Source organism: Ostreococcus tauri, assembly GCF_000214015.3.
Source record: "Ostreococcus tauri WGS project CAID00000000 data, contig chromosome 10, whole genome shotgun sequence".
In the NCBI taxonomy this organism is placed as follows: domain Eukaryota; kingdom Viridiplantae; phylum Chlorophyta; class Mamiellophyceae; order Mamiellales; family Bathycoccaceae; genus Ostreococcus; species Ostreococcus tauri.
The window spans coordinates 1-26,741 of NC_014435.2; the positions used below are offsets into that span (position 1 = coordinate 1).

General features: G+C 55.3%; 10 protein-coding genes across 10 annotated transcripts; 5 read left to right on the forward strand and 5 right to left on the reverse strand.

The window, feature by feature from the left end:
• Positions 1 to 222: 222 nt before the first annotated feature.
• OT_ostta10g00010 (Suppressor of forked) lies at positions 223 to 5,929 on the reverse strand (the record flags this gene model as incomplete). The annotated part of the gene is made up of 2 exons (XM_022983083.1): positions 223 to 5,794; positions 5,889 to 5,929. 2 exons carry the CDS (start codon positions 5,927 to 5,929, stop codon positions 223 to 225), a joined length of 5,613 nt encoding a protein of 1,870 aa, XP_022839726.1.
• Positions 5,930 to 6,352: 423 nt separating this feature from the next.
• OT_ostta10g00020 (Armadillo-type fold) lies at positions 6,353 to 9,553 on the forward strand (the record flags this gene model as incomplete). The annotated part of the gene is made up of 1 exon (XM_003081389.2): positions 6,353 to 9,553. The coding sequence occupies one exon, from the start codon at positions 6,353 to 6,355 to the stop codon at positions 9,551 to 9,553; it is 3,201 nt and encodes a 1,066-aa protein (XP_003081437.2).
• A 13-nt stretch (positions 9,554 to 9,566) lies between these two features.
• Positions 9,567 to 10,838, reverse strand: OT_ostta10g00030 (Alpha/beta hydrolase fold-3; the record flags this gene model as incomplete). Its single annotated transcript, XM_003081390.2, has 1 exon — positions 9,567 to 10,838. The coding sequence occupies one exon, from the start codon at positions 10,836 to 10,838 to the stop codon at positions 9,567 to 9,569; it is 1,272 nt and encodes a 423-aa protein (XP_003081438.2).
• Positions 10,839 to 11,727: 889 nt separating this feature from the next.
• Positions 11,728 to 13,824, forward strand: OT_ostta10g00040 (Cwf19-like protein, C-terminal domain-2; the record flags this gene model as incomplete). The annotated part of the gene is made up of 1 exon (XM_022983084.1): positions 11,728 to 13,824. The coding sequence occupies one exon, from the start codon at positions 11,728 to 11,730 to the stop codon at positions 13,822 to 13,824; it is 2,097 nt and encodes a 698-aa protein (XP_022839727.1).
• A 186-nt stretch (positions 13,825 to 14,010) lies between these two features.
• On the forward strand, positions 14,011 to 15,078 carry OT_ostta10g00050 (NADP-dependent oxidoreductase domain; the record flags this gene model as incomplete). The annotated part of the gene is made up of 1 exon (XM_003081392.2): positions 14,011 to 15,078. The coding sequence occupies one exon, from the start codon at positions 14,011 to 14,013 to the stop codon at positions 15,076 to 15,078; it is 1,068 nt and encodes a 355-aa protein (XP_003081440.2).
• A 98-nt stretch (positions 15,079 to 15,176) lies between these two features.
• OT_ostta10g00060 (unnamed product) lies at positions 15,177 to 16,901 on the reverse strand (the record flags this gene model as incomplete). Its single annotated transcript, XM_022983085.1, has 1 exon — positions 15,177 to 16,901. The coding sequence occupies one exon, from the start codon at positions 16,899 to 16,901 to the stop codon at positions 15,177 to 15,179; it is 1,725 nt and encodes a 574-aa protein (XP_022839728.1).
• A 165-nt stretch (positions 16,902 to 17,066) lies between these two features.
• Positions 17,067 to 17,858, forward strand: OT_ostta10g00070 (Target SNARE coiled-coil domain; the record flags this gene model as incomplete). The annotated part of the gene is made up of 1 exon (XM_003081394.2): positions 17,067 to 17,858. One exon carries the CDS (start codon positions 17,067 to 17,069, stop codon positions 17,856 to 17,858), a length of 792 nt encoding a protein of 263 aa, XP_003081442.2.
• Positions 17,859 to 18,086: 228 nt separating this feature from the next.
• On the forward strand, positions 18,087 to 21,377 carry OT_ostta10g00080 (Helicase, C-terminal; the record flags this gene model as incomplete). The annotated part of the gene is made up of 1 exon (XM_003081395.1): positions 18,087 to 21,377. One exon carries the CDS (start codon positions 18,087 to 18,089, stop codon positions 21,375 to 21,377), a length of 3,291 nt encoding a protein of 1,096 aa, XP_003081443.1.
• Positions 21,378 to 21,427: 50 nt separating this feature from the next.
• On the reverse strand, positions 21,428 to 24,355 carry OT_ostta10g00090 (Nucleolar protein 14; the record flags this gene model as incomplete). Its single annotated transcript, XM_022983086.1, has 1 exon — positions 21,428 to 24,355. One exon carries the CDS (start codon positions 24,353 to 24,355, stop codon positions 21,428 to 21,430), a length of 2,928 nt encoding a protein of 975 aa, XP_022839729.1.
• A 342-nt stretch (positions 24,356 to 24,697) lies between these two features.
• OT_ostta10g00100 (Aminoacyl-tRNA synthetase, class 1a,anticodon-binding) lies at positions 24,698 to 26,530 on the reverse strand (the record flags this gene model as incomplete). The annotated part of the gene is made up of 1 exon (XM_022983087.1): positions 24,698 to 26,530. One exon carries the CDS (start codon positions 26,528 to 26,530, stop codon positions 24,698 to 24,700), a length of 1,833 nt encoding a protein of 610 aa, XP_022839730.1.
• Positions 26,531 to 26,741: the final 211 nt, after the last annotated feature.

The window sequence follows — 26,741 nt, forward strand, 5'->3', positions numbered from 1 at the left end:
CTAAACCCTAAACCCTAAACCCTAAACCCTAAACCCTAAACCCTAAACCCTAAACCCTAAACCCTAAACCCTAAACCCTAAACCCTAAACCCTAAACCCTAAACCCTAAACCCTAAACCCTAAACCCTAAACCCAAAAAGATCGTCTCCGACGGCGCGCGTGATCGTCACCGCGCGCTTCAAAGCGGAAGTTTCCCGACTTAAGGTTACAAAGGCCGAAATTTTAGCCAAACTTGTTCGATACGTACTCCATCGCACGCTGTTTTACGTGTGCTATGCGCTCGTCATCGCCCTCCGAGCGTTCGAAATCTAAGTAGCGCTTGAACAAAAACTTCATGCTCTTCGCGTTGAGATCAAGGTGCGTCGCTCTCTCAAACAAGGCACGGATGCGCAGAACATCGCCCTGTTTGATTTCCTGATCAATGTATACCGACCAAATATCGGTGCGACGCGGGTAGTTTCGCAATATCCCCTCAAACATCGTTCTCCCTCTTTCGGGGTTGCCCTCTTTCATTTCGAAGAGAGCAGTTCGCATCAAGATTTTGATGTGCTTGTGTTTCGGCAGCGCTTGCGTCGCCCTATCGAGCAACTGCCGCGCCCACTCGGAGTTACCCTTCAAGACTGCGGCTCTTATGTACGCTAGCCAGACTTTAGTGCTATACGAAAACTTCTTTGCCGCCTTCTTGAGAGCGTCTTCGAGCGACTGTTGTTGCCCGTTTCGTTCGTACATTGATATGAGCGTCATATGCAAGTGCTTTGCATTGGAAAGCTGGACCGCGCGAGTGAAAAGCTTTTTCACCGCTTCTTCTGGTGTCGGAGTTCCATACTTGTTCTCAAGATTGAGATACGCCGCCCAAATATTCATGCGTTCGGTCTCCTCTGAGGCCGGTATCGCTACGATTGCGCGCTCGGCAACTTCTCTGGCTTCAGCGTATGCTCCGCAGCTGACGTGGAACGCCATATATCTCACCCACAGAAACGAAGACCTCGGTGAAGCGATGAGGAGCTTTTCAAATTCCATAGCGGATTCAGGAACGGCATCCCCGTCTCTGAGTGCTTGTTCCTTCTGCAAGATCTCGAGTTCTTTAGCTTCCTTCAAGCGTTTCTTTTCACGCTTGGAAAGCGGCTTCGCATCGTCTGGATTATCGGAATCGACATTCACCGGCCGTATTTCGTTTTCCGTAGCGCCCCAATCGAAAGATAAGTCCTTCCCGATCGGTTCGTCTTCAGAATCGGAGGCTTCGCCATCAGAGTCATTTGCATCCGAGGCGGACATGTCGCCAGCCGCGTCGTCAGACTCACTGGTATCGTCTTCGACATCCTCGTCGCTTTCCTCGTCGATTTCCTCGTCGATTTCCTCGTCGCTTTTTGCAATCAACCCCTCGTCCTCTTCACTATTACCATTCTCTTCATCGTCGTGTTCTTCTTCACTGTCGCCATCAAGCTCCTCGTCGCTGTCATCTTCATTATCATCATCGTCGTCATCGTCGTCATCGTCGTCATCGCTCTCTCCATCCACGTCCATCAATGGATCCAGCGTCGGATTTTGTGCGTCTTCCATTTCATGGTCTTCGTCTTCGTCATTTTTGTCGTCGTCTTCAAATAATGAAGCCTTACAACCGAGTGATATTTTTTTTGTCTCCGCATTGATCTCCAGCACTTTTACTCGCACTCGCTCGCCCTGGCGAACGTGCAAAGACAAGTCATCGTTGATACGTGCGTCGGCAAACATTGAGATGTGACAGAGCCCAGATAGTTTCGTTCCATCTAGACCGATGAAGACACCATAAGGCTGCACGCGACGTACCGTCCCCATCATCACAGATCCCACGTCAACGCCTGAAACATCCGCGTTCCCCTGAGAGCTGTTTTCCCGTTCACGAAGAGAGATTTCAACTCGCCCTTTCGCCGCGTCGGCGCTCACGATTCGACCTTGCACGAGCTTCCCAGGCGGGAAAGATGCGATCGGGTCGGCTATGAAGTCATCCGCCAGATTTGAAAGCTTGCACATGGCATCGATGCTGCGAGAAAGAGCGACAAAACAGCCTTTCTTTGTCGTAGCCTTGACATAGCCCTTGATGCGTTGACCTGGTACGAGATTCGCCACGTCTTGTACTTCGGCATCTTCGGGCAAGATCGTTTTACTCGACATTCGCGAAGCACGAGTCGATAAATCAATCTCGCCGCTCGGCGATACATTCAACACACGCACTTGGACGACTGCGCCAGCAGCGTAGCTTGCACTCGGCTCTTCCTTGAGTTCATCTGATAAATCTGTGAGATGTATTCTACCAAACGAGTGCGACCCAATCTGAACCATGACACCAGCATGTTTAACCACGCGAGTGACGATACCATGCAATTTCGCGCCCACACACACTTTGTTCGATCCGAAAACACTTTCCGTTCGAAGCGTAAGATCGATTCGCCTCTTGTTCAACTTGATGTCAACAGCAGTGGCGCGTACTCGCTGACCGATGACGAATCTCGTCTCTAGACTTTCACTGAGCTCGGATGCCTTGTCGGACGTTTCAATCTTTGGAATGAAAGACGTCACTCCCGGCGCAACGGTAACTTTGAGTCCATCCTGAGTGATCGAAAGTACGTAGGCGTTCAACGAGTCGCCAACGGATACGCCATCGAGACTGAACGCACTCTTTCGGTGGACTGATAAATCCAGCAATCCTCCACGCTCACCAGCGAGACCTAATACAGTAGCTTCGATCGTGCTACCGACGGATACGGAAGCGAGCGGTTTCTCCTCAGTGAGATCGAACTCGCTAATGTACAATCTACCTCGAGCGTTGTTTGGTAACGCGACCAAGGCTTGAAGTGGCTGAATTTCCGATACGACGCCTTTGACGAGCGTCCCGGCAGCTATCTTACCGCCCGACGAACTAATAGTAACGGGTACCGTAAGGAGAAGGCGACCGTTTGCACCGTCGGGTAACTGTGCGACGATTGCTTTCACCCGTTGAGCTGGAGTAAAGCGTTGCGTAGCATCCTCGTAAGATCGATTGAGATGGTGAACTGATGCGTATCCGATAAGTCCACTATGATCCGGTAAAGAGAAAACAGCATACTCAGCCTTGACGAGCTCGACATCTGCGGTCACTTCGTCACCAACTTTGAGTCTTTTAAGGCTCTTGCCAGATGCTGTTTTGTTACGCTTGAAGCGTTCTAAACCAGAACGCATGCCCATGTCAACAACGCCCTCTCGCCGGCTCACATCCAACACGTAACATTTTACCGCATCGCCTGATTCAAATTCAACACTTTCTGGTAGCTGATGAGGAGTAACGAGACCGACTGCGTTGGAATCGATTGCCATATCCATGAGCACACCGTATTCCTTGGTTTCATTCACAGTGACGTCCATCCAGGTACCAGGTTGGAGAGATTTGGCTGTCTCTGGTGAGATGCCGACGTCATCAGCATTAGCGACTCGTTCGTCCAAAAGCTCTATGTCGTTGAAGAACGATCGTATCAATGGCGCATCGCTCAGAGGAGACGACGTCGCTGACAACTTAAGCGAAAGCGACAATCTCGGAGGCGACGTAGATGTGTCGACGGCAAGCACTAAAGCGTTCACTGTCTTCCCAACCGGGAACATGTCATGAATGTCCGCGGAGACGCCATCCACGAGCTGCGATGGCGGTGCTAGCCCTGTAAGTTTGCCCAAAAAGCGCACAAAAACACCCGCCGAAGTAGCAGATGCTACGTACCCAGGAAACACCGACCCGGGCGTCGCCTCCTCGGCGGAAGCAGGAAGTTTCGAATTCTGACTACTTTCAACAAGAGAAAGCTTGCGAGACAATACCGCCCGCGTAGGCTTGCCTTCAAGCACAACAAGAGGACCGATCTTGTCGCCAGGATTCAGAACGGAACTCAAGCCTGTTGCTGTCAAAGGATGATCTGACAGGTGCGCGAGAGCTATAATCCCTGGTACGTTGCCTTTTTCAGCGGTAAAAACAACCTCTACGTTCCCAGTTTGCGCGGAGACGTGAGTGACCACCGCCGTTTCAACGATAATACCAGGGGTTAAATCAGCCGCAGATGCGTTTATCATCAAGCCGGGGGTCTTGGCCTCCAACGCCACACCAGCCGCAAGAGATAATCGTAGTCTGCCAGAAGCATCGGCTGACACAATAGTGACGCGAACAACCTGTCCGACTCCAAACGCGTCGCTTGGTTTCTGGTCACTAAGTAAACCTAAATCATTCACATTCGCCAAACCTCTCAAATCGCCATACAGAGAGATAAATACACCGTACTCGTTGACACCGGTGACGACGCCATGCGTCACAGCACCCGGGAGGGCGTCCTCGAGCGACGCAATCACAGGCAACTCCGACTTAATGAGCGTCCGTTTGTGCGACACTGTCGCCCGTCGGCTATTTTTGTCGACGTTCAGCACTCTAAATTTAAGTTTAGCCCCCGGACTGACCTTCGACGACGTCGTTCTACCGACAATGTCAGAGACGTGAAGCGGAGGACACAGCGCTTTAATTCCTTCAGCGAGCTTTACTATAGCTCCGTAATGCTCGACTGCGACAACTTCACCGTTGACCAACATACCGGGAGTGAGCTCTTCGAGTGAAAAGAATGGTTGAGCCATCACAGACGACTTTAGACTCACACTCACGATACCATCCATTAGCCGATGACCGATGACCCGGACATTGACCGAGCGTCCAATTTTAAACTTCTTCTCAACCTTTTCCACACGTTCATCAGAGAGTTGAGAAACGTGCGCATAAGCCGCGATGTGATCATCGCCGTCAGACACGCTCAGTGCAACGCCCTGGCCGGCGTCAACTCTTGCGATAGTCGCCGTTTGAAAGACTTTACCGAGCTTTGGAAGTGTGATCGACGTATGCTCAAGTAAGTGTGGCAAGAGCGTCAAGCAAACGCGCTTTGCAACAGCATCTACGAAAATCACACGTGCGCGCATACGTTGACCAACCTTGAAGGCTGACGCTACGCCCTTTGTCGTGGCAACCGAGCCCGTTTGAAAGCAATCCACAGTGCCTGAAAAGAAAGTCATGAAACTGCACAATATTCCGTCCGCAAGGACTTGCTTCACGCGTGAGTTCACGAGCATGCCTGGGAGAAGCGTCGACACATTTGTCGCAGACGTTTCGTGAGAAACTGAACTTGTGACTCTCTTCTGATCGCTCGTCACCGTGAAGTATCCCTTATTTCCAGTGGGAGTCGCGGTGATTACGACGTCCAAAATTTTCCCTCGTCGAATCGTCAGGTCGTTAGCAACACTCTTCTTCGGCAAAAACCCGCTCGTTCCCGCTATGCCAAAATCCAAAATGTATCCATGATCTTCAATGCTCTTCACCATCGCCGGTGCGACGGATCCCTCGACGAGACTATCCTTGCCAATGCCTGCGCAAACGTTTTCCAAACGTAATGATAACTCGATGCGCTTACCGCCCGTTTTCCCCTTGTCCAGGCTTAGCACCACGCAGCGAAGCACCTGACCGGGTTCATACAGCGATTCCAAACTGATCGTCTCCTCTTCCCCTTCGAACTCGTCATCCGATGATTCCGATTCGTCGTCAGCCGATTCAGCTCCAGCACTCCTCGTCGCTCCGCGGAAGACGTCGGAAGCCTCCGCGCGCGCGACCGTCCCTCGAAGACCGTCGGGTAGACTCATCACCAGACCTCTCGCGGTCACCTCCGAGACGACGCCCAAGAGCTTTACGCCCGATCGCAACGATTTGTACTTGAGCGTCTCGACGTACTTTGCCCGCCACCCGCTCCGGACGACCTCGAACTCGCCCCTCTCGCCGCGCGCGCGATGGAGGCGAACGGATCGTCGTCAAAATCGTCTCCGACGTTATCATCGTCCCCATCTACCCCTCCGCTTCCCCGCGCTCGACGTTTTTGTCCTCTCTCGCTTCGCTCGGCGTCGCCATCATCGTCGCCGCCGCCGCCGCCTCTCGGAAACGCATCCTCGTCCGCGTCCACGTCTCGCGCGCCCCCCCGAGGGAACGGCTCGAGCGATCGTTCGTCCGAAGACGTCTTCCCCGTCGTCGCTCGCGTTCGCTTGGGCATTCGGCGTCGTCGCACCGCCGCGCGCTGCGGACGCGGTCCCTCGCTCCCGGTCGCCCGGTCGACGCACCGAACCGAACCGTCTGTGTCTCGCAGTCTCGTCTCTCGAGAGATCGATGGGAACACTCATCTGAAATGAAACACCACCCGAGGGTGCACGACGACGACGAAAGTCTCGCGTCGCGTCGCCGTCGACGCGTCACCGACGCGTACGCGCGTCATCGCGCGAACGATCGCGCGCGTGACGACGGGAGGACGATGCGCGAGCACGCGTGAGCGATCGCGCGATGACGATGGAACTCGCGCACCGCGACGCGCTCGAGCGAGACGTCCGACGTCGCATCGCCGCGCTCTTCGAGAATCACGACCCTCGAGCGCGGGCGGACGCCGAGGCCGAGCTCAGGGCGTTCTCAAAAAGCGACCAAGCGTGGGTGATCGTCTTGCACATCTTGGAGAGCGCCGACGCGCGCGCGATCGAAGCCTTCTTCTGCGCGAGGACGCTCCACGAGTTACTCAGAAGATGCGTGCACAAGGAGGAAAAGACGCAGGCCTCGCACGCCGCGTTCACGGAGAGCGAGTGGGTACAACTGCGCGAACGATTGCTCACGCTGACGAAACGCTTCGCACAGATCGCGTGTTCGGGCGATTCCAGTGCCGTGGACGCGAAAAGCACCGTGACGATGCTGACGCTGTCGCTGTCAGCGCTCGGCTGTAAGATGCCGACCTGGAAAGCAGACAACGTCGTACGAGACATTATCGAAGCCTTTACGAGCGATACAAGCGTCCCTGATGCGGCAAAACTGTTGTGTCTGTGTTCGTTTTTAGCCGTCGTTCCTCAAGAGGCGACGTCGCGTGATTTGAGTATCCATCCAATGCGCCGAGAAGAGGTGATTTCTGGCTTGAAGTCTACTGGCGGCGACGTCATGAATTTATTACAGCAGCTTGCAAACGCCACTGCTGGAGACGCATCTCTTCAAAAGCATATTATGGACGCGCTCGAGGCATGGGCGGACATCGCGGATGTCACTCGTGCGTTTCCTCGAGTCATTGTTGAAGGCGCGCTGCACGTCACCTGCTCCGAAGACTGTAGTTCTTCCATGAAGCAAAGCGCCGCCGGCGCGGCTCGTGCGTCTCTGGAACAGTGTGTTTGGACGACAGATCGGAGTCTCCGCGAGATGCTAGCGTCTGCGATGACTATGCTGCGCGGTGAAGTCGTCGGATCTGACAAGTCTGAGGAGACGCGAGTGTTGATTGCGGACATCCTGTCGTGTGTTGCGTCTAAGGCGTTGCGCGACCAAAAGGACTCAACGAAGAATCCACTCGCGACCGGACCGAATGCGTCAGGGGATCGAACGTATCATAAGTACGCCGAGTTCAAGAGGCTTCAGAGAGAGCAGAAAAAGAACGGATCAGTGGCGCAGCAGGGCAGACAGAAGACCTCAATCGCCGTGGACATCGATCGAGAGGTATTGATGTTCGCCTTGGATGGTTTATCGGACGCACTTTCTATGGGCGTTTCGATCTCTTCCGCGCTCGAGCCGTGGGGCAAGCTAGCAAAGTCATTCATGTCGGATGAATTCGTTGAATCGCTTCGTCCAATTGCCGCGAGATGCGTGCACGCAGCCGTTGCATACGTGCGCTCTGTGCCACGCCATGAGTTGCAGGATGATCAGAAGAAAGATGAGATAAGCGAGTGCCTGCGAGACGTCGTCTCGGTCGTGGCCATTGTAGATATTCTGGATGATTTCAACGCGCGGTTTAGCTCTGAAATGCACGCGGCAGATTGGCGAATGATCAACGCGCGTTTATACGTGCTCCTTGCTCTGGCGAAATCATTCAAATCAATTCAAGCTGGGTCACAACAGTTATCCTTCGCGAACTTGATAAACCATCTATGTGCGCTGTTGTCGCACGGCGCAGCAGTCCCAAGGACAGTCATGGAATCGACGTGTTGGGTTTTGGCTGGCATGGCAAGCTCGATGGCGACAAACCTTGCGGAGTCGTCACTACTTCACGTCGCGCATACGCTAGTTCAGTGCATGAGGTGCCCTGAGCACACTGTCGCGCGCGGTGCAGCGGTAGCATTAATGCGTCTTTCCGAACAAAGCACCGCTACGAAGACGCTGAGTTCCACAGATGTCCCCACTATGCTTGCTGAAATACACCGCAGCGGCGGACCAACGCCGTCGCCGTCGACTTCGTTGGAACTCGGACAAGAGAGGGAGTCGACAATTCTTCTTCGTTGTCTCACATTTTATACCGCTTGCGATACGCAAGAAGCTACGGAAAACGCGTGTTCTATGTTGGCGGAGCCTGTCGTTGGAGCATTGAATTCGTGCTTGAGCGACGCGTCGAAATCCAGCGACGAGTACGTTCAGCGTTTGGTAGATCTAGACATCGTTCTCCGGGCAATCAAAAGAGCGTACGGGCACATGAATAATGCTTTGAGCACAAGTATGGCCCGTTTGGTGGTTGGCGCAGTCGATGCCGTCGAGCGAACGACTTTGATTCTGATTGATCCACAAATGATAGAACAGCGCTTCAAAATTGGTTGGGTAATGAAGGCTCTCGTGGAACTTTCTAACAACGTTGAGGGGTTGTTGGAGACGACCTTGCGGCTGTGTGTCGAAGCGTACAGCCGAAGTCCATCGACTCTTGGTGCGTGCTACTTGGATGCGCTTACGCTCGTATTAGAACTTTACGGTGACCGAGGCTGTGCCATTGTGATTCACGGTGATCAGGCACGGTTTGCTTCAGTCGGACACGTGATTTGTGAGCTGTTGGCAAGCGCGTTGCCCACCTCGCTGCAGGATCCCGATGCGTGGATCAGTTTATACGCGCTCGCTCGAGCGGCGGTGAGGAGTGGGTGCATCGCTCTGATACCGCACGTGCAAACGATGATGCGCGTGTGCAAAGAATCCCTGCACAGCGTCTCCGACGAATCCGCGGTGGCTGCGCTCTTACTCGCGACGGATTTGTTGCGTTCGCCAGTGATGCTTGACGCACACGCTTCTACCTCAGTGAACCTCGAGAAATCGCGGAACGCGATGAACTCTGGCATGGGAAGGGTTGCCGCGGAAGTGTCAGGCGAGAGCACGAGGAAACGTGGCGTATGCGCGTGGAATTCTGGTGCGCAGTCTCAACTGCTTGTTGCCGCTATCATGGCTGAAATCGAGTCAGGCGCCGGTGCGACACTCGTGCGTGCAATTTTAGAGGGCGGCAATGGTGCTCTTGCCCCGAGTATGATATCCGATATCGCTGCGGCGCTTCATCTCGTGTGGAACACTTTCGGAACGGAACGATTCACGGACATGTTGGTACGCGCGCTTGGCGACGAACAAGACGCGTTCCCACGCAAAAAGGCGACGCAGGAGGAAAAACTAGCATGGGTGTCATTTTTGTTATCCGACACGTGTTCAAGCGATTGTCGAGTATTCAAGCGCATGTTGAAAGCGTTTTTGAGCGGAAAGAAGGCCGGATCAAACTAGTGATAGTGTAGTACTAAAACGGAACGACAAGTCTAGCAAATTCTACGAGGAAGCGAGGCACCAGCGGTCGTTCGTCGAACGGCGGTAGACGTCTACCGAAGATGCAGTTAGTAATATCATCGAGGAGCACGTCTTCACCCAAAATTGGGTCCGTCACGAACGGATCTGTGTGCGTTTTGCCCACATAATATCGCTCATCCACGGCGACGCCAACGCTTCGCAACGCCGAGGCAAAAATTCTACTCTGCCCGGGTGGGGCCGATTTGTCTGACTCACCGTGACAAAGCATCACGGGAGGTATGATTCGAACGTTCTCTCGCACCTCATGCTCGCGCAAGATGGTCACGGGCGAAGCTCGTGGTAACGCTTCCGATGCGCGCGCACCAGAAAAGCCCGCCTCCATGATGGACCAGAACACGTTCTTGTACAACCCTTGGCGATGAACGTGCTCGACGAGCGCCTCATCATCCGGTGCGTACAGGCCAGAAATACCGATGAACCTCGAGATTGCTCCAGGCGACCAACCATTCGGGAAATGCGCCTTGGATTGCGCCCATCCAGCCTGTCGAAGCAGGCACGTCGCCGCGATGTGTGCGCCAGCCGACTGGCCAATCACCACGACTTTTCGCCCATCACCTCCCAGCGCCTCGATTCGATCAAGCACCCAACCAATTCCGCATCCAACGTCCGCGATCATGTCTCCGATCGTTCCCTGCGGAAAGTTTCTGTAATCTAATGAAGCAACAATGCACCCTCGTCTCGACAAACGCTGGGCGAGCAGCGCCCCCCACGCCTTGTAACCGATTATCCACATCCCTCCCGTAATGAAAATCACCACAGGTCGCGCGGCCGGCGCTTCTGCCTCGTGCGGTGAAGATTTGGGGCTCGAGCGCGCGTCCGAAACTGATCCCCTACCGATTGCCTCTCTCCTCTGTCTTCTCGCTTCGTCGCCGTCGTCTGGAAAGTACAGATCCAGCGCGTTTCTCGGCGCATCCCCGTAAACGACGCCGAGTTCGATGTTCCTCGATGTCACACACCTCCAAGCGACGCGTAAGAACGCCGGTGCCAGGATCAAGGAGTACGCGATGAGACCGAGAAGTTTGAATACCCAGAGGAGTGTGGAAAACTTTCCCAAACGAAATGTCAATCGTAAGATCGTCCCGAGTCGTCTCGCCACCGCTCTCGCGGTGAAGCCGCCTCGACGTGCGGCGCGAGCAAACATCAGGACGAACACCCCCGCCGGGGTTACAGTCCTCGGCGGGCGGTACACGTCGTCGCGTGGCATTGCACCGCGCACGACAACGGCCCCACTGTGCGGGGGACGCGAAAAAGCCACTTGGCGTTTCTGAGTCACAAGCTTTTACTACTACACACATTTTTACAGTCGCAAAGTAGGTGAGACGCGAGACGTCGACAAAGGTGCTCAAATCGACCGTGGCGGTAGTCTTCATCGAGACCGTTCCCGCCGCGGTGTCACGCGCGCACGTTTGTACTTTTCGAAGACGAAACTCTCTCCAACGTGTGGGTTCAGGACGCGCGCGTCGTCGTAACAGGTACGAGCGAGACGCGCAGAGCGCCCTTAACGTCCTCATCCACCTCCTGGAGGCGCTCGGCGCTGCGGTCTGTAGCCCGAGCTCGATCCCGAGCCCGTGAGGGGGTTCCACTCCGATCTGGTGGACGAACTTCCAAGTTGGCGACCGCGCGTCGCCAATACGCCGAGGCGTGCGGCCTTTGCGTCCAGTTCGGCGAGTTTCTTTTCCAGTGCCGTCTCGCGATCTGTCGTGTCTTTCCCGTTCTCGCGCTCGAATGACGCCGCGCGAAGTTCCTCTTCTCTTCTCTCTAACGCTCGCTGGCGCTGTGCCCGGTATCGCTCCAGTTTCTGTCGTTCTTCCTCGGCTCTTCTCTCCGCTTTGATGCTCGTTGACGCCATGAAGCGCGTGAGAGCGTACGCGGCGACGAGCGCGAGCGCGATCGAGACGATGCGCGCGACGTCAGCGTCGATGCCAAACATCATCGTCGTCACCGTCGTCGACGACGACGACGAGTCGCTCCACGGCGTCGGCAAGTGATGACGCGAGAGGCGACTCGAAAGCGAAAACGAGCATCGATTCGATCGACTCGAGTGCGACACGCGACACTGCGACACGCGACACTTCGAGCCAGGGCGTCGCTCCATGCTCGCCGGTCTCTCGTTCACGGACGAGCGACGCGAGCGAAAGAAGGATCGAAAGCGCGACGATGACAGGCTCGGAAAGTCGCACAAACGTCGACGACGCGACGGTGAGAAGAGGGACGAGAGCGAGGCACCAGCGCGTGATGCCGAGGAGCGAGTTCGCGAGGGAGCGCGCGCCAAAACGACGACGAACGACGAGCCGCACGAAGCGCAATCTGATTTCTTCTCGGCGGCGCTCGCTGCGAAACCGAGCTCGAAGGGAGACGATTCACGAGGAAGGGAGGCAGCGCGCAAAGCGGAGGAAGACCGGCGAAGGGAGATAGTCTCATCGAGAGAACTGAACCCGCACATGCGAGGCGAGGCGGGCGATGCTTCACCCGCTCCATCTGTGTCCACGAGCGTGGTCGGAGACGGTGGGTCCAGTTGGCGACTCAAAGCGCTTCGACGCGCGCAGGAGCGCGCCGCTGCAGAGGGAAAGAACATCAACGAAGTCGTTAGCGAACATTGGGGCTCGGTGAACGAGCTGGTCGCTGGTATCGGCGAGAACGCGGCGCACGGCAAGGCGCACATACATGCTCGTAAGAGCCGAGCGCGAGTTGGGCGCAGTGCTGACGGAACCAGTGGTGACGGAATGCGAGCGCCAGATTCTTTCGGTCCACGAAGACGTCGTGAAGGCACCGGGCTGCGAGAGGATGACCGAGCAATTATACAGTCCGCGCTCACGAAGAGCAACAACTTTGCCTCGGATGGGTCGTTCATGGATAAATTTGAGAATGGGGAGATGAACGTCGATGACGACGACGACGCGAGAGCGCCTCGACCCGTGACGACGTGCAACGATGTTCAAACGCTACACGCGGTCCCCAAAGCAAGAAACTCCGCTCAGAACGTTTTGTCAACAAATATGTCAGCCGCAGCCGCTTTACGCGCTCGACTGTTTGGCGGTAATAGCAGTAAAGCACCGCAAGCACTCGCGAGCGCTGGCTCGGTGTCAGATGAAATTCTCCCGATGGTCACTGCGGACGGACGCGCGGCGCCGGGCGCGTTCGGACGAGACACCACGATCAAGGGTGGCGTGCGAGTTGCGGAGGGTCAAGTGAGGAAAGCACCGAGGGTCACACAGAGATTTGAAGACGGCACTCGGACGCGGTACTTTGCCGACGATGACAAGTCGCTCACGGATTTGGTCAAGGAGCAAAAGTATGGCGGAACTGCGGATATCGACGTGAATGTAGCCGATAACATCGCTCGAAACAAGAGGTATCGCGGCAAGGAGCTGGACGTGGACGACGAGTACGATCACGATGGAGGCTTGGAGATGTACGAGAGTCGGGAGAAGAAGATGTCTGGAGCGCGCCAACAAGCGCGCGCAAAAGAAAAGGCTAGTCAGGAATGGAGAAGAACTCAAGCTGTGCAACACAAATGCACATATTGCATTGATGCACCTGATAGGCCCAAGCACTTACACGTGGCGTACGGAAACATGGCGTACCTCATGCTTCCACCGCAAGGCCGACTCGTAGTGGGACACTGCGTCATTGCGCCAATGAATCACGTCCAATCGTCCAGACAAACGGACGAAGACGTGTGGGAAGAGATGAGAAATTTCAAAAAGTGTTTAGTGAGAATGTTTGCGCAAGAGGGCAAGGAGTGCTGCTTCATAGAGACCGCGATAAATCTAGGTCTGGGTGGACGCCACTGCGTCGTCGAATGCGTGCCGATACCGCAAGAGTTGAGCGAGAAGGCCAGGATGTACTTTCGTAAAGAGCTTCTCGAGTGTGAGTCGGAGTGGTCGACGCATCACGCGAAGACATGTTTGTCAACGGCGCCGCCGAAAGGACTGAGAGGTACGATACCAGCGAATTTCGCGTATGTACACGTCGAGTTTGGAATGCGCGGCGGCTATGTCCACGTCATAGACGACGAAAGCAAGTGGAATCGTAACTTCTGCCGAAACGTACTCATTGGGCTTTTAGACTTGCCCGAACATCTGACGGATGCGAAGCAACGACCGCTCGCGCCCAATGTCTTGCGAGCGGAGTTGGATGCCTTCTTGAAGATGTATGATCCAGTAGACTGGACGAAGCAGCTTGTGTAACACACAGTATTACCACTCGGTGTTGCGCCACTCGTCCCTTTGCGAGCAGGTCGCGATTGTCGACGCGCGTCTGGCCGCTCGCGGTGAACGATGCTCCGTGCGACCGCGTTCGTGGCGTTACGAACGACGACCGGTACCGTGTCGGGCCGCGCTTCTCTGAGGAGCAGAGCGCGTACGACAAAAATGATGTCGACGTCGGCCACGTCGAGCGCTGTAGTCACGGAAGAATCCTCGACGCGCGTGCGCGTGGGAACGATCCTCGGCACGATGACGTTCGGGTGGAGGTACTCGAGCAGTACGTGCGACGACGAGGCGTCGACTCAGATGATGCGAGCGTTCGCGGCGGAAGGCTTTCATGAAGTGGACACGGCTCTGGCGTACGCGGGCGGAGAGACGGAGAGGATCATCGGTCGCGCCTTGGCGAGTGATCCGGCGCTCAACGCCGCTGTTCGCGTGGATACTAAGGCGAATCCTTGGCCCGGAGGCGTGATGACCCCGCAGGCGGGACGCGGCGGGCTTGCACCAACCGAGTTGCGAAGCCAAGTTGAGAGCAGCACAGCGTCTCTCGGTGATGGAGTGAAAATTCGAGTTCTATACCTTCACGCGCCGGACGCGGATACCAGACTCGAGGATGTTCTTGGTGAATGCGAGCAGATGCGCACAAGTGGATTGTTTGAAGAGATCGGTTTGTCGAATTTTTCGGCGTGGGAAACGGTTGAGGCACATCGAATTTGTGAACGGAATGGCTGGAAGGCGCCAACTATTTACCAAGGTATGTACAATGCGTTGACGCGAAACGTCGAGTTCGAATTGTTACCCGCGCTTCGCGCTACCGGCATGCGATTCGCAGCTTATAATCCACTTTGTGGAGGTTTGCTCACTGGGAAGTACAAGACGCGAGACGTCTCGACAGTGACTGGTGGACGCTTCGATGGAAACGACATGTATACGTCAAGGTTTTGGCTCGAATGCTATCATACAGCCGTGGATAACATCGTGGAGGCCTGTTCGAAACACAACATCAACGCAGCTGACGCGTCGCTACGATGGCTTTACAACCACAGCGAGCTGGACGGTGCAAAGGGAGACGCCGTCATTATTGGCGCGTCGAGTGTCTCACAGCTTGAATCAAACGTCGCCTCCGCAAAGCGCACCGATCCGTTGCCAAAGGACGTACTGAATGCCATGGATCTCGGTTGGCGCGAGTGTGAGAATGCGAGCGCGCCTTATTTCCGTGGGCACTGTAAAATTTAGCCTTGTTTATGTTACGGTAGGTAGCGGCACTGGTACACAAAACATACAAAGTTGCAATTCACTACAAAGAAACGAAACGCAAAGGATGAGAATAATACTCAAGTTTCCGATCGTGTTTCCGTCGCGTTACCTTCGATTTCGGATTCTGGTACGGCGATGGATAGATGCTGGAGCACTTTCTCCGGCACGCTCGGATGCTCAACAAGAATTAAGTGGAAGCAGCCGACGCCCTGGTTTTCGACCTGTGCGTCTTCACAGATGTCCACAACGCAGTCATCCGATGTCCTAGAGCGCCCGACGTGAGCGATGTAAAACTCTGGAGGCGGTATCTCGCTTGCACTCAGCCCGAGTGAAGCGATTCGATCAGCGATCGAGTTGACTGTGCCCTCAAACATGGCTTCCCAATCACGGATAAAATGTGTATTGAACGGATTGCTGTGCGTCTTTGGAAGTAGTGAGAACGTCAGCGCCGCGTTCGCTAAGAAGTCTATGATTTCGCCAATCGCATATCTCGCCCACATGTGCTCTTTGAGGAACAACTCGACCAACGAAGAGGTAATTTTCATCGCTATGTACCAAAACACTAGCAATTGGTTTCTCCTGAAAATTCGCACCTTCGAGTCGACGATTGCCCCATCTTGCGGATTCCTCGAGTTTGACAGCATGATCTCCTGCAAGCGCAGTGACTTCAAGTTCGTCGTGCAGTTATTCAGACACATCGCAAACAAACCCGGAGTAAGGAGGTAGAAGCCGATGAACATGTACGCCGCCGATGTGCTCCTACAGACAAAGTTTGCAGCGAACAAGCCAAAGTACATCGTGAGGCAACTCGCCACCTCAAAAGTCGTGAGCCACCGCCTCGTTATGAGCCATCCGTAGGTGATCATGAGCCATGTACAGAAAAATGTGGACTGATTGAGCGAGAGCAATGCAATGAACGCGCTCGTCTCTTCACTAGCTCCCGTCGGGGCGTCTAAATTTCTCTCCAAGAGCGGTATTCCCTCACCCGTCGCCTCTGCGTTGGCCCAGAATCGGTTCGCAGATATCAACCAACTAATACGAGTGATCAACTGCGTCAGCAACAAGAGATGGAGCCACGTCGCCTTGTCGCGTCTCCTCCAAAGAACGTACGACGTGGCGCCGAACACGATGGACCACGTCATGATGAACGCCATGAACACGTCCGCCGACGGTGCGTAGTCGTACCCGACGTGATTTCCTCCCGGATTAAGCATAATAAACTTTCCTTCTACCCTAGTGCGCGCGCTCACGCCGCATATGGCCATCACCACGCGATGAATAGACCTGCTCGTCGCCGTGAGCGTCGCCTCGCTACGGTTGTCGCCCCCCGACGACGCGTTGAACTTCACGGCTCGACACCCTCGCGTGGCGACGTAATCATCCACGATTACGTCCTCGCACGTGTCCTCTACCACGTTCGAGAACGTGAGCGGCAGACTCAGCTCTTGTTTCGGACACATGAGGACCCACACATCGCCCGCGTTTTCCTGTGGCGTCGCCTCTGCGAACACCCCCAGCGTCCCCCCCTTCTCGAACGCGAACGTCGCGATCGTCACCGACGCATCGTTCACGTTCGTCGAGGATAACGTCGCGCTCCGTTCGACGATCATCCCGTTCGAACAACCGAAGCGCGACGCCAAGCAGAGCGTGAACACGACGGTGAACAATGCGCACCGATGCGTCGACGTCGACGTGTGCGCCCTCGACGTCCTCGACGCTCTCGACGTCGACCACGACCGTGCGAGCGATCGACGTCCATCGCGATCGCTCGTCGTCGTCGTCGTCGTCACCGGTGGCGGCATCCCGCGCCCCCACCGCGCTCGAGTGCGGAGAGACGCGTCGACGCCGTCGAGGCCGTCGAGGCGTCGAGCGACGCTCGTGGAATCGTGAGACGCGCGCGCGCCGAACGCGTGGGCGTCCACCGCGCGCCGATCGAGATCGCGTCGGCTCGGTGCGATTCCGAGCGCATGGCGTCATCACGCACCGTCGAGGACGCGTTCGTCGACGCGGAATCGTTACTGCGCGAATGCGAGGAGACGCTCGAGCGACGAGATGAATTGGAGCGACGACGATGGGGAGACACGGCGGGCGAACGCGGTGAACGCACGGACGACGCGGAAAAGCGAGACGATGGAGCGTCGACATCATCGTCAAACGACGTCGAGCGCGAGATCGCACGTCTCACCGCGCACGCGCGAACGCGCCTGAACGGGGTGTGCGCCAATCTCGCCGCGCTCGACGAGCTCGTCGCGCGTCGCGAACGAACGCCCTGTATGAACGATCTTGAGAGAAGGATAGAGTCACTTAGAGCGCTCGAGCGACGCAAAGACCTTGCGATGAGGCGGTGCGCGAGCGTGAGAAAGAAAAAGAGCGCAACGACGGCGGTGAGGTGGAATCCCGCCGAGCAGGCTCCAAAGGCGCCCGGCGTCGAGACACGACAGAGAGACAAGGGTGAAGTGCTGCAGATTCAGCGAGCGATGTTAGAGGAGCAGGACGATGCACTGGACGATTTATCTCGAGCGGCGGGGCGCGCAAAGGAGATCTCCATAGCGGTGAACGACGAGTTGGATCTCCACGCCAAACTATTAGACTCGCTCGACGACGAGATGGCAGACACGAGCGGGCGCCTGACGCGAGCGTCTCGGGCGGTGCAGAACATGATGCGGCGAGGATCGAGCTGCCGCTCCGCCACGATAGCCGTGCTTGTGTTCGTGCTGTGCTTCTTAGTTCTCGCTCTCATAATCAAGTTGCAACGATGACGATGCGGCCACCTCTCCGCGACGCAGGCAACAGAGCACTACTTACTTTTCAAACTCGCGCTCGCGTCGTTCCCTCACGACGCCGCTCGCGAGACGCGCGTGCGATCGACCGGGAGAGCGCGAGGTGCATCACGGACCGCATTCACTCGCGTCCTCTCCCGTCGCCCGCGTCGTCGTCGTCGATCGACGGAGCTCGGAACACGGTGACGACCGCTCGTCGTCGTCAAGATGACCTCGACGAGTTCCAACTTTGCGCTCTGTCAGCGCTCGAACACGCGCGCGTGGGGCGCTCAAACGCGCGCGCGATTGACGTGCGGACGCGTGCGAACGCGAGCGAGCGCGCCGCCCGCGGAAGTCGATCGAGGCGACGAGGAGGAAGAGTTCACGATCGCATCGACGTCGGAGAGACTGGAGACGCTTCTGAGCAAGGCGACGCAGTCTACGGTGAGCGTGCGAGACATCGAGGACTTTTATCCGTACAACCTGGACGTTTTCCAAATTGATGCGACAAAAGTCCTTCTCAAGGGCTCGTCCGTCGTCGTCTCGGCGCCCACGGGGAGTGGGAAGACTTTGGTAGGCGAGACAGCCATCTTGACCGCTTTGGCTCGCGGAGAAAAGGCCATTTACACGACGCCATTGAAGGCGCTTTCCAATCAAAAATTGAGAGAGTTTCAAAAGATATTTGGAAAGAGGAGGTGTGGTTTAAAAACTGGAGACGTCGATATCAACGGCGATGCGGACGTGATGATCATGACGACGGAAATTTTAAGGAATATGTTGTACTCTAGCGCTGCAGGCGGTCGTGACGATGACAGGTTGTCTGACGTGAGCATCATCGTCCTTGACGAGGTCCATTATCTTTCTGACCCTGGCAGAGGAACGGTTTGGGAAGAAACTATTATATACTGCCCTTCTCGGATCCAACTTCTTTGCCTGTCAGCCACGGTGGGCAATCCAGAGGATTTGTCTGGCTGGATAGAGGAAGTTCACGGGCCGTGCGACACAATCGTTTCATCGTATCGACCAGTTCCGCTCACCTGGCAGTATAGTATGAAACCATCGCGATTGTATCCTGGGCTCGGACCTCTTCTGAATTTCAAGGGTACCAAGCTTCATCACGATCTTCGTCCTTTCACGCGAGAAGGACTCCAGCAGAGGAACGACAACTGGGAGGATGGTTTTGGCAGGCAGGGACCATCTTCTCGTGAATCTGAGCGCATTCTTAGGCGCCGTTTCGTTCCGCACGTCGAAACAACGGTCCAGCAGCTCATCGCTAGCGATATGATTCCGGCTGTGTGGTTTATTTTCAGTCGTAAAGGTTGCGATCAATCTGTTGACTATCTCATGCAGGCGGGTGGGAATTTAGTCACGCGCGCCGAACGAGAGCAGATCGACGTCGCGTTAGAAGAATTCTCCAAGGATAACAAGTCGGCTATACGAACCGCCATGATTGAACCGCTTCGGCGCGGCGTGGCTTCCCATCACGCCGGCTTACTGCCCGCGTGGAAAGGGTTGGTGGAGAAGCTTTTCCAGCGAGGCTTGATCAAGGTTGTTTTCGCGACAGAAACGCTTGCGGCGGGGGTCAATATGCCAGCGCGATGCTCGGTCCTCAGCGCTCTTTCTAAGCGTGACGATCAGGGTCCACGTCTGCTGACCTCTAATGAATTCATGCAGATGGCTGGGCGAGCTGGGCGACGAGGATTCGACACAGTCGGGCATGTTGTTTGTTGTCAGTCACCGTTTGAGGGACCAGACGAAGCTTTCGAGCTCGTCATATCCCCACCAGAAAACCTCAAGTCGCAGTTTTCGATATCTTACGGTATGGTATTGAATTTACTTCAAGGAAGATCGCTCAAGCAAGTTCAAGGCATTGTGGAGAGAAGTTTTGGTAATTATCTTGGTGGAAAGGCTCGATCAGTTCGTGAACGCGAACTTCATCGTGTCGACGTTCAAATCGGGAAGTTGGCAAAACAAATCGAGGATACAAACGACGATGAAGACGCGGCTGATTGGAAACGTTTCGTCAAGTTAGATGAGCGACTGAAAGAAGAAAAGCGCTTATTGAAGATCCTGTTCCGTCAAGAAGCTGAAATGCAGGCAATCGAAATTCGCGAAACAATTCAAAACAGACTCAAGCAGAGCGGCGGTCCCGTCGTCGTGAACATCGATGTGGGAGATAATACACTCATACGTCGTAAAGAACGCCGTTCGGCGACGATCGCTTTGTTTGAGGACGACTTGCTGAAGGTTGAAGGCCAAGACTTCGCCGGCGAATGGAGATTGCAAGATATTGATAGCGATGACGCACCGTCGTTGGATGAGCTATTCGGTGACGAATCCGAAGACGACAAACAGCGTTCCGATAGCGATGATTTTATGCAGTCTGTCGACGATATGGCAGATGTCACTCCGCGACGCCTGATTACCGCAGCGATTGTTGAAGCTGTTCCATCGTCAAAAATTGCTCCGACCGCAAGTGCCATCGGGAAGCCATATCCAATGGGCGAATTCTCGGCTTTAGGAAGCGACGGGGCCTGGTATAGATTCTATTCTGATAGAATTAAGTCGATCGGCGTCGGCACCACTGCGCTGCGGTCGGAAGATATCGCGGATGCGGGATCGCCTCCGTCGTCGAGCAGTCTTCGATGGATTCGAGCGAGTGGGGGAGGCTTGTGGAAAGCGGATGTGCCGAAGAAGGGAAAGAGGGTGGCCGATCGTGTCCTCGAAGGTGCTGACAGTTTATTGGATGCGATTCAGTCTTCAGAATCGACGGAGTACATCAATGCGCAAAAACTTCAAATTCAACGCACGCGGGAGGAGATAAATAGTCTGAAAAATGTCGCAGAATTGCGCAGCACAGCGAAACAACAGAAAAAACGTGAAGAGAAACTGAAAAAGCTCAAAACTAAACGCGACAGTATTGAGCGACGCATCAAAGAGTATTCCGCCGCCGGTTGGGAAGAGTTTCTTCGCGTTGTCGATATCCTTGTCGAGTGCGGCGCGTTAGAGTCAGAGTCTCTCAAACTGTTGGAATTTGGAGAGATTTGTGCTGACCTCAGGGGTGAAAATGAGCTCTGGCTCGGAATGGCGATGTCTTCCCCTCTCGTCGCGGAACTTGACGTTGCCACTTTAGCCGGTTTCGCTGGTGCGCTGTGCATGGATAATCGCCCGGCTACGTGCTTCTACAATCCTTCACAGAACTTGGTCGAAGCGATTGAACATGTCGAACCGGCGATGGGCGATTTGCAGTATCTCCAGTCGACCACACGAGTCGACGTGCCGATCAGTTTGAGTTATGAAGTCGCTGCTTTGGTAGAATCGTGGGCCAGTGGTACGTCGTGGGACCAGATTCGTAACGACACGTCCCTGGATGAGGGCGATATTGCAAGACTCTTCCGGCGGACAGCAGAACTCCTCGCGCAAATCCCACGCGTTCCGCACCTTCCGCAGAATCTGAAGACGACCGCGAAGAAGGCGAACGATGTCGTGAATAGGCCACCCATCAGTGATCTTTCGTGAATTTTCGTGAATTTTTCTAGCTGTAGTTTACACAAAGACAATGCTCGATTCTAAAACGCCCGTCTGCTCCCCTTTGAAACACGACGTTTGTTTTTGACAATTTGTCCCCCTTGACCTCCTGATTTGAAATCGGACTCTTGCTTTTCCAAAAACGATAACACATCACGCTGGCGTGCACCGCGTTCCTCAGCCGCTTGCGCTTGCTCCTTCGCTCGAGCGTCTGCCATGAAACGATTATCTTTGCGCAACTCACGCATGGCGCCTCGGGCTTCTTGCTTGAGCTGCTTCTTGAGCTTCCTTGCCTCGGCTCGCTCGCGATTCGGATCGTAATCCCGACCTTTCTGGTAACCATCTTCTTCGTACATCGGGTTGTACGTCTTGATCGCCTCTGCAGCCTTGGTGTGGTACGCCAGAGGTGTCTTGACGCTTCCAGAAAGAGAATCATCTAGCTCCTTCATAAAGTCTTCACAGAGCTTTGCTGACGGCGACTTGGCATTCTTCAAAGCTTTTCGAAGCGTTACCACCGACGATCGAACTGGTAAGAGGATTTCAGACGCCGACGCCGTTTTTGCGACAGGTCTAGAGAGTTGTCGCAAGCATGAAAGAGCGGCCCGCAAAGTGACCACCGCCAACAGTTCATCAGAGACTTTGCCAAAATAAATGCCGTTCAACGTCTCAGGCAAGGACAACGTGCCCGATTTGGAAGAGTTAATAGCACTTGACAACCAAGGACCACCGATTTGCTCTGCGAGATGCGTTGGCAAACCATCTGACCAATGCGCTTTAGGTCTTGAGGCAGATAGAACCAAAGCACTCATCAACGCCACGGCTTCTGGAAATACTCTTTCAGATGCAGATGAATACATGCTAGACATCGTCGCAATAATGACAGCCAACGCCGCGTCTTTCGTTGATCTTATGGCGCAATGCGCGAGCAAGTTTCCAAGGTAGAGAGACACAGGCGACATCACTGGATGCACTTTGTCTGTTGTGGGGAAGATTGCTGCAAACAAGGACAAAAGCAACACCGTTCTCGAGGGCGGCCAACCGGTCTCCCCAGAGCGCAGCGCTTGACGAAGTCTTGAACTCATTTTTTCTACGCGAGCCTTGACCGCGGTTGCGGCAAAGAAAGGAACTTGCGCGCTCAGATCGACAATGTGTGTTGAAAGAACGTCCAAGTGGTCGGTGGGTATCGGCGCCTGCCCCGCAAAAATCTCAAACCGTTGTAAAAGTAGACCGAAAAGCGTTTGAATTCGCTTTCTGTTTTCTGCCGCCAACGTAGGCGCGTTGCAAGCTCGTATTCGAGAAATAATCGTGAACGTGTCCTCAGCGCCGTGCGCACCAAGCATACCAGCGAGGTCTTCATAGCTCTCGGGCATAGGAAATGTGAAAGGTATATCCACTCTCATTGACTCACTGGACTTTGCTTCATGCCTCGGCGTTTCCTTTTTATCCGGATTTTTGCCCTCACGAGATGCCGCATTTCCAGCAATTTCCTCTTCTAACTCTCTCAAGACACCAGCATGGTCATTTTCGACCACATCATCCTCGTCTTCGGCATCCTCATCGTCCTCATCCTCGTCTTCGGTATCCTTATCGTCCTCATCCTCGTCCTCGTAATCTTCCTCATCTTCCTCTGAATCCTTAGCTTCTACTCCGTCTTGGAGAATACCCAGCTTTCGAAGGCGATTTTTCCCCTTGTCTAAATCTTCCTCGACATCCTTCAACTCGGATCTAAATGACTTTCGAAGACGAGCATTATCATCCATATCGTCATCAGCCTCATCCTCATCAGAAACATCGTCCTCATCCTCGGACCCGACGCCATCCTCTTCTTCATCCTCAACCTCCTCGGCGCTATCCAGGGCGAAATTTTCATCCAAGTCGTCGCCTCCCTCTCGACGCACGTCATCAGTAGCAACATCGTCATCATCGCCTCTCTCTGCTTTTTTTGCTTTGCGTCTTCGAGCGGCGTACCCACCCTGGGGACCATCGTCGTCAGAGCTTTCATCATCAGAGTTCACACCGCGCATGCGCTTCAGTCTCTTTCTCTCCGCTTGTTCCAATGCAAGCTTCTCCTGCGCCTCGACTTCTTCCTGTGTCCTTGCCCTCTCGCCAGCTTGACCTCGGCGCTCGTAGGCCAAAGTCCTCGCCCAGGTGTCGTATTCATCCTTTTCTTGCTCGGGAGCGTTGCTCTTTGCCTTCGTCGTCGGTTTCATGTGTCCGACAGCCTTTCGCAGCGCACTTGAGAGCATCCCTCCCTGGCTGATCACTTTGAAGTCGGCGTCAAGTTTGTCTAGCGTGTACTGATCATCTTCGCGCTGCTTTTGCTTCTCAGCCTTGTGGAATTTGCTCTTAGCGATGAGTTCTTCCATCACTTCCTTCTTTGTTTTCCGGCGTTCTGGCTCACTGACGTCGTGACCATTGCCGTCGCGTTTCAACGTCGGTTCGAAGTCACCACCGCCAAAGTGGAATGCCCGCGTCATCTCTCCGTCTAAGTTGTCGTCGTCGTCGTCATCTCCGTTCGGTTTGGCCGTCAAATCTCCCTCGGCCAGTGGCTGTCCCAGGTGAGTGAGCGTTCCGAAACCATCTTCGTCGTCGTCGTTCAGAGAAAAGTTCTTTGATTTCTTGTACTGTCTCAATCGTGCTTTGGCCAACCGTCCGATGTGCTTATCTTCCGCGCTCAAGCCGTCGTCGCTTTCTCCGAACCGTCTGTCCACGAAGGAGTTTGCTTTCCCGTTCTCCTCGTGTTCTCTCAGGAGCGTACGTCTGCGCTTTTCGATCGCCTCGGTGCGAGCCTTGATGACGTTCCCGCGCTCGCCCTTCACCTTGCGGCCTAAGATGTCAAACTTTTTTCGCACGCTCACCGACTCGAACGCGCTCTTGGTCTCCGTCTCGGTCTTCGTCGCTCCTTGGAAGAATTTACGCTTACCGCCGCTTCCCGGGTTCGCCTTGGCGTGCTTCTTCTTCTTCGCCATTGCGCGCGCGAGGACGCGCGCGCGCGGCGACGGGGTGAAGACGTTCGCTTACCTGCGCTCTCGCTCGCGAGCGAGCGAACGAGCGCGACGCGAACGAACGCGGGCGTGTGCGAAGTCGTGAAGCAGCCAGCAGCCGCCACCTCCTACGCGGCTAACTAAAAAGCGACAGCCGGTGCTGGCCCAAACCCTGGTCCGCGCGCGCGCGCGTGTTTCCGCGTTTTCGTTCGAGACGTGCGACGACGGAGATCGGGGATAAAAGATTCTAATGCGCGTGCAAAATCAATTGAAAGAGTACTGGCGACGAAATGAACGGCGAGGACGATATCATTGGTCGATTGACGCCTATGCGTCAACCACCGGGACGGGACGCCAGGCCACCGCCGCGCCATCCATGAGACCGATACCGCGCGCGGAAAGCTCATCACGCAAGCGATCAGACTCTGCAAAGTCTTTCGCGTCGCGCGCTTTCTTGCGTTCTTCTATTTTAGCTAACAGTGCGTCTTCCGTGAGACCTGCGCGATGCAACGCTTTCGCTCGAAGTTCACCGAGAAAGACATCTTCCTCACCTCTGGGCATACCAACAGCCTCTAGCACGCCCTCGATGGAGGTCAAAAGCGCTTGTAGGGCTCGAACTCTACCTACAGCCTTCTTCCCAGCCTTGGTAGTCATGAAATCGTTCATCGACTTGAGTGGTGCGGAGAGCGTCGCCATCACCGCCGGAGTGTTCAAGTCGTCGTTCAACGATTCCAAAACTTGCTTCTCCGTCTCATTTGCGAGCTTCAACGCGTCTGCCACCATCGGTACGGGTTTTGTCGCATCCTCCTCGACAGCGGCGTCGCGAATGACGCTTCGGACGTCTTGGAGCGTTTGATACAAGTAGTACACGCGATCCGAAGCTTCCTCCAGAGCTCTTTGCGTGTAGTTGATGGGCGCTCGATAGTGCGCGCCAAGAAGCATGAATCGAAGGACAAACGGATGATATTTGTCCAAAACTTCTCGAATCGTGAAAAAGTTCCCTAGTGACTTGGACATCTTCTCAGAATCCACCTTGACGAACCCATTGTGCACCCAGTATCGCACAAATGGATTTTCATCCGCGTGTGCCCCGCATCCGCACGCGGCCGAAGACTGCGCGAGCTCGTTCTCGTGGTGCGGGAAAACCAAATCCTGTCCGCCACCGTGAATATCGATCGTCGGACCGAGCATTTTTTCGATCATGGCACTGCACTCTATGTGCCAGCCGGGCCGACCATCTCCCCAGGGACTCGTCCAAGTCGGCTCACCCGGTTTCGCCGTCTTCCAGAGGGCGAAATCGGCCGGGTTTTTCTTTCGTTCGTCCACGGCCACGCGTTCGCCGGCACGATTATCGTCTTGCTTTCTGCCAGACAACGCGCCGTACGCTGGAAGGGTATCAACCGAGAAGTACACGTCACCACTTGCCTCATACGCGTTTCCCTTGGCGATCAAACGCTCGATGAAAGCGATGATGTCATCGACGCACTCCGTCGCTCGCGGCTCGAGTGTCGGTCGGAGACAGCCGAGAGCGGTCATGTCCTCGTGAAAAGCGTCGATGAATTTGTTGGTCAGCGCCTCGCACGTCTCGCCGCTTTCGTTTGAGCGCTTGATAATTTTATCGTCGATGTCGGTGAAGTTCCTACAGTACGTCACGTCGTATCCTAAGCCCATGAGTCGGCGGTACAACACGTCGAAGGCGACGTACACGCGCGCGTGACCGATGTGCGAATAATCGTACACGGTGACTCCGCACACGTACATTTGCACTTTTTTCCCCGCCGGGTCCCTGGGGATGAAGAGTTCTTTCTTCCGAGTCATCGTGTTCGTGAGCCAGAGTTTTGTGAGATCTCGTCCCTCGGTACCGCTCTCTCCGCCGTTCTCGACGGTCTCGCTCACCGCTGATCCGTACACCAACCGCGCGTTCCTCGCGAGCGTCGGCCCCGTCGCCGCGTCCGAGCGAATGAGCGGCGTCCCCCCGATTCCTCTGTTCGCCCGCGCCGTTCCCGGAGCGGATTGTCCCGATGCGTTCGTCACGACCACGACGGAGCGTCTCGTCCACCGTCCCTCGCTCAGCGCTCGCTGACGATGCGCGAGGAGGATGCGCCCGAACGACCTCGGGTTCGCTCGAGCCATGAATGCAGCCGTGGTCGTCGTCGTCATCGCGCGTCGAAATCGATCGCCCGTCGCCCCCGTCGCCTCGACCGAGCTCCGCGCGAGGCCGAGGACGAGGAGGTCGTCGCACCGTCGCGCGCGCGCCCGGATCGCGCGCGCACCGACGCGCGCTCGCGCCCGTCCGCGCGCTCGACCTCGACCCGAGGCGTGGTGGGGCATCACCATGAGTCATGAATCAACCCCGAGTCCCCTCGTGGTG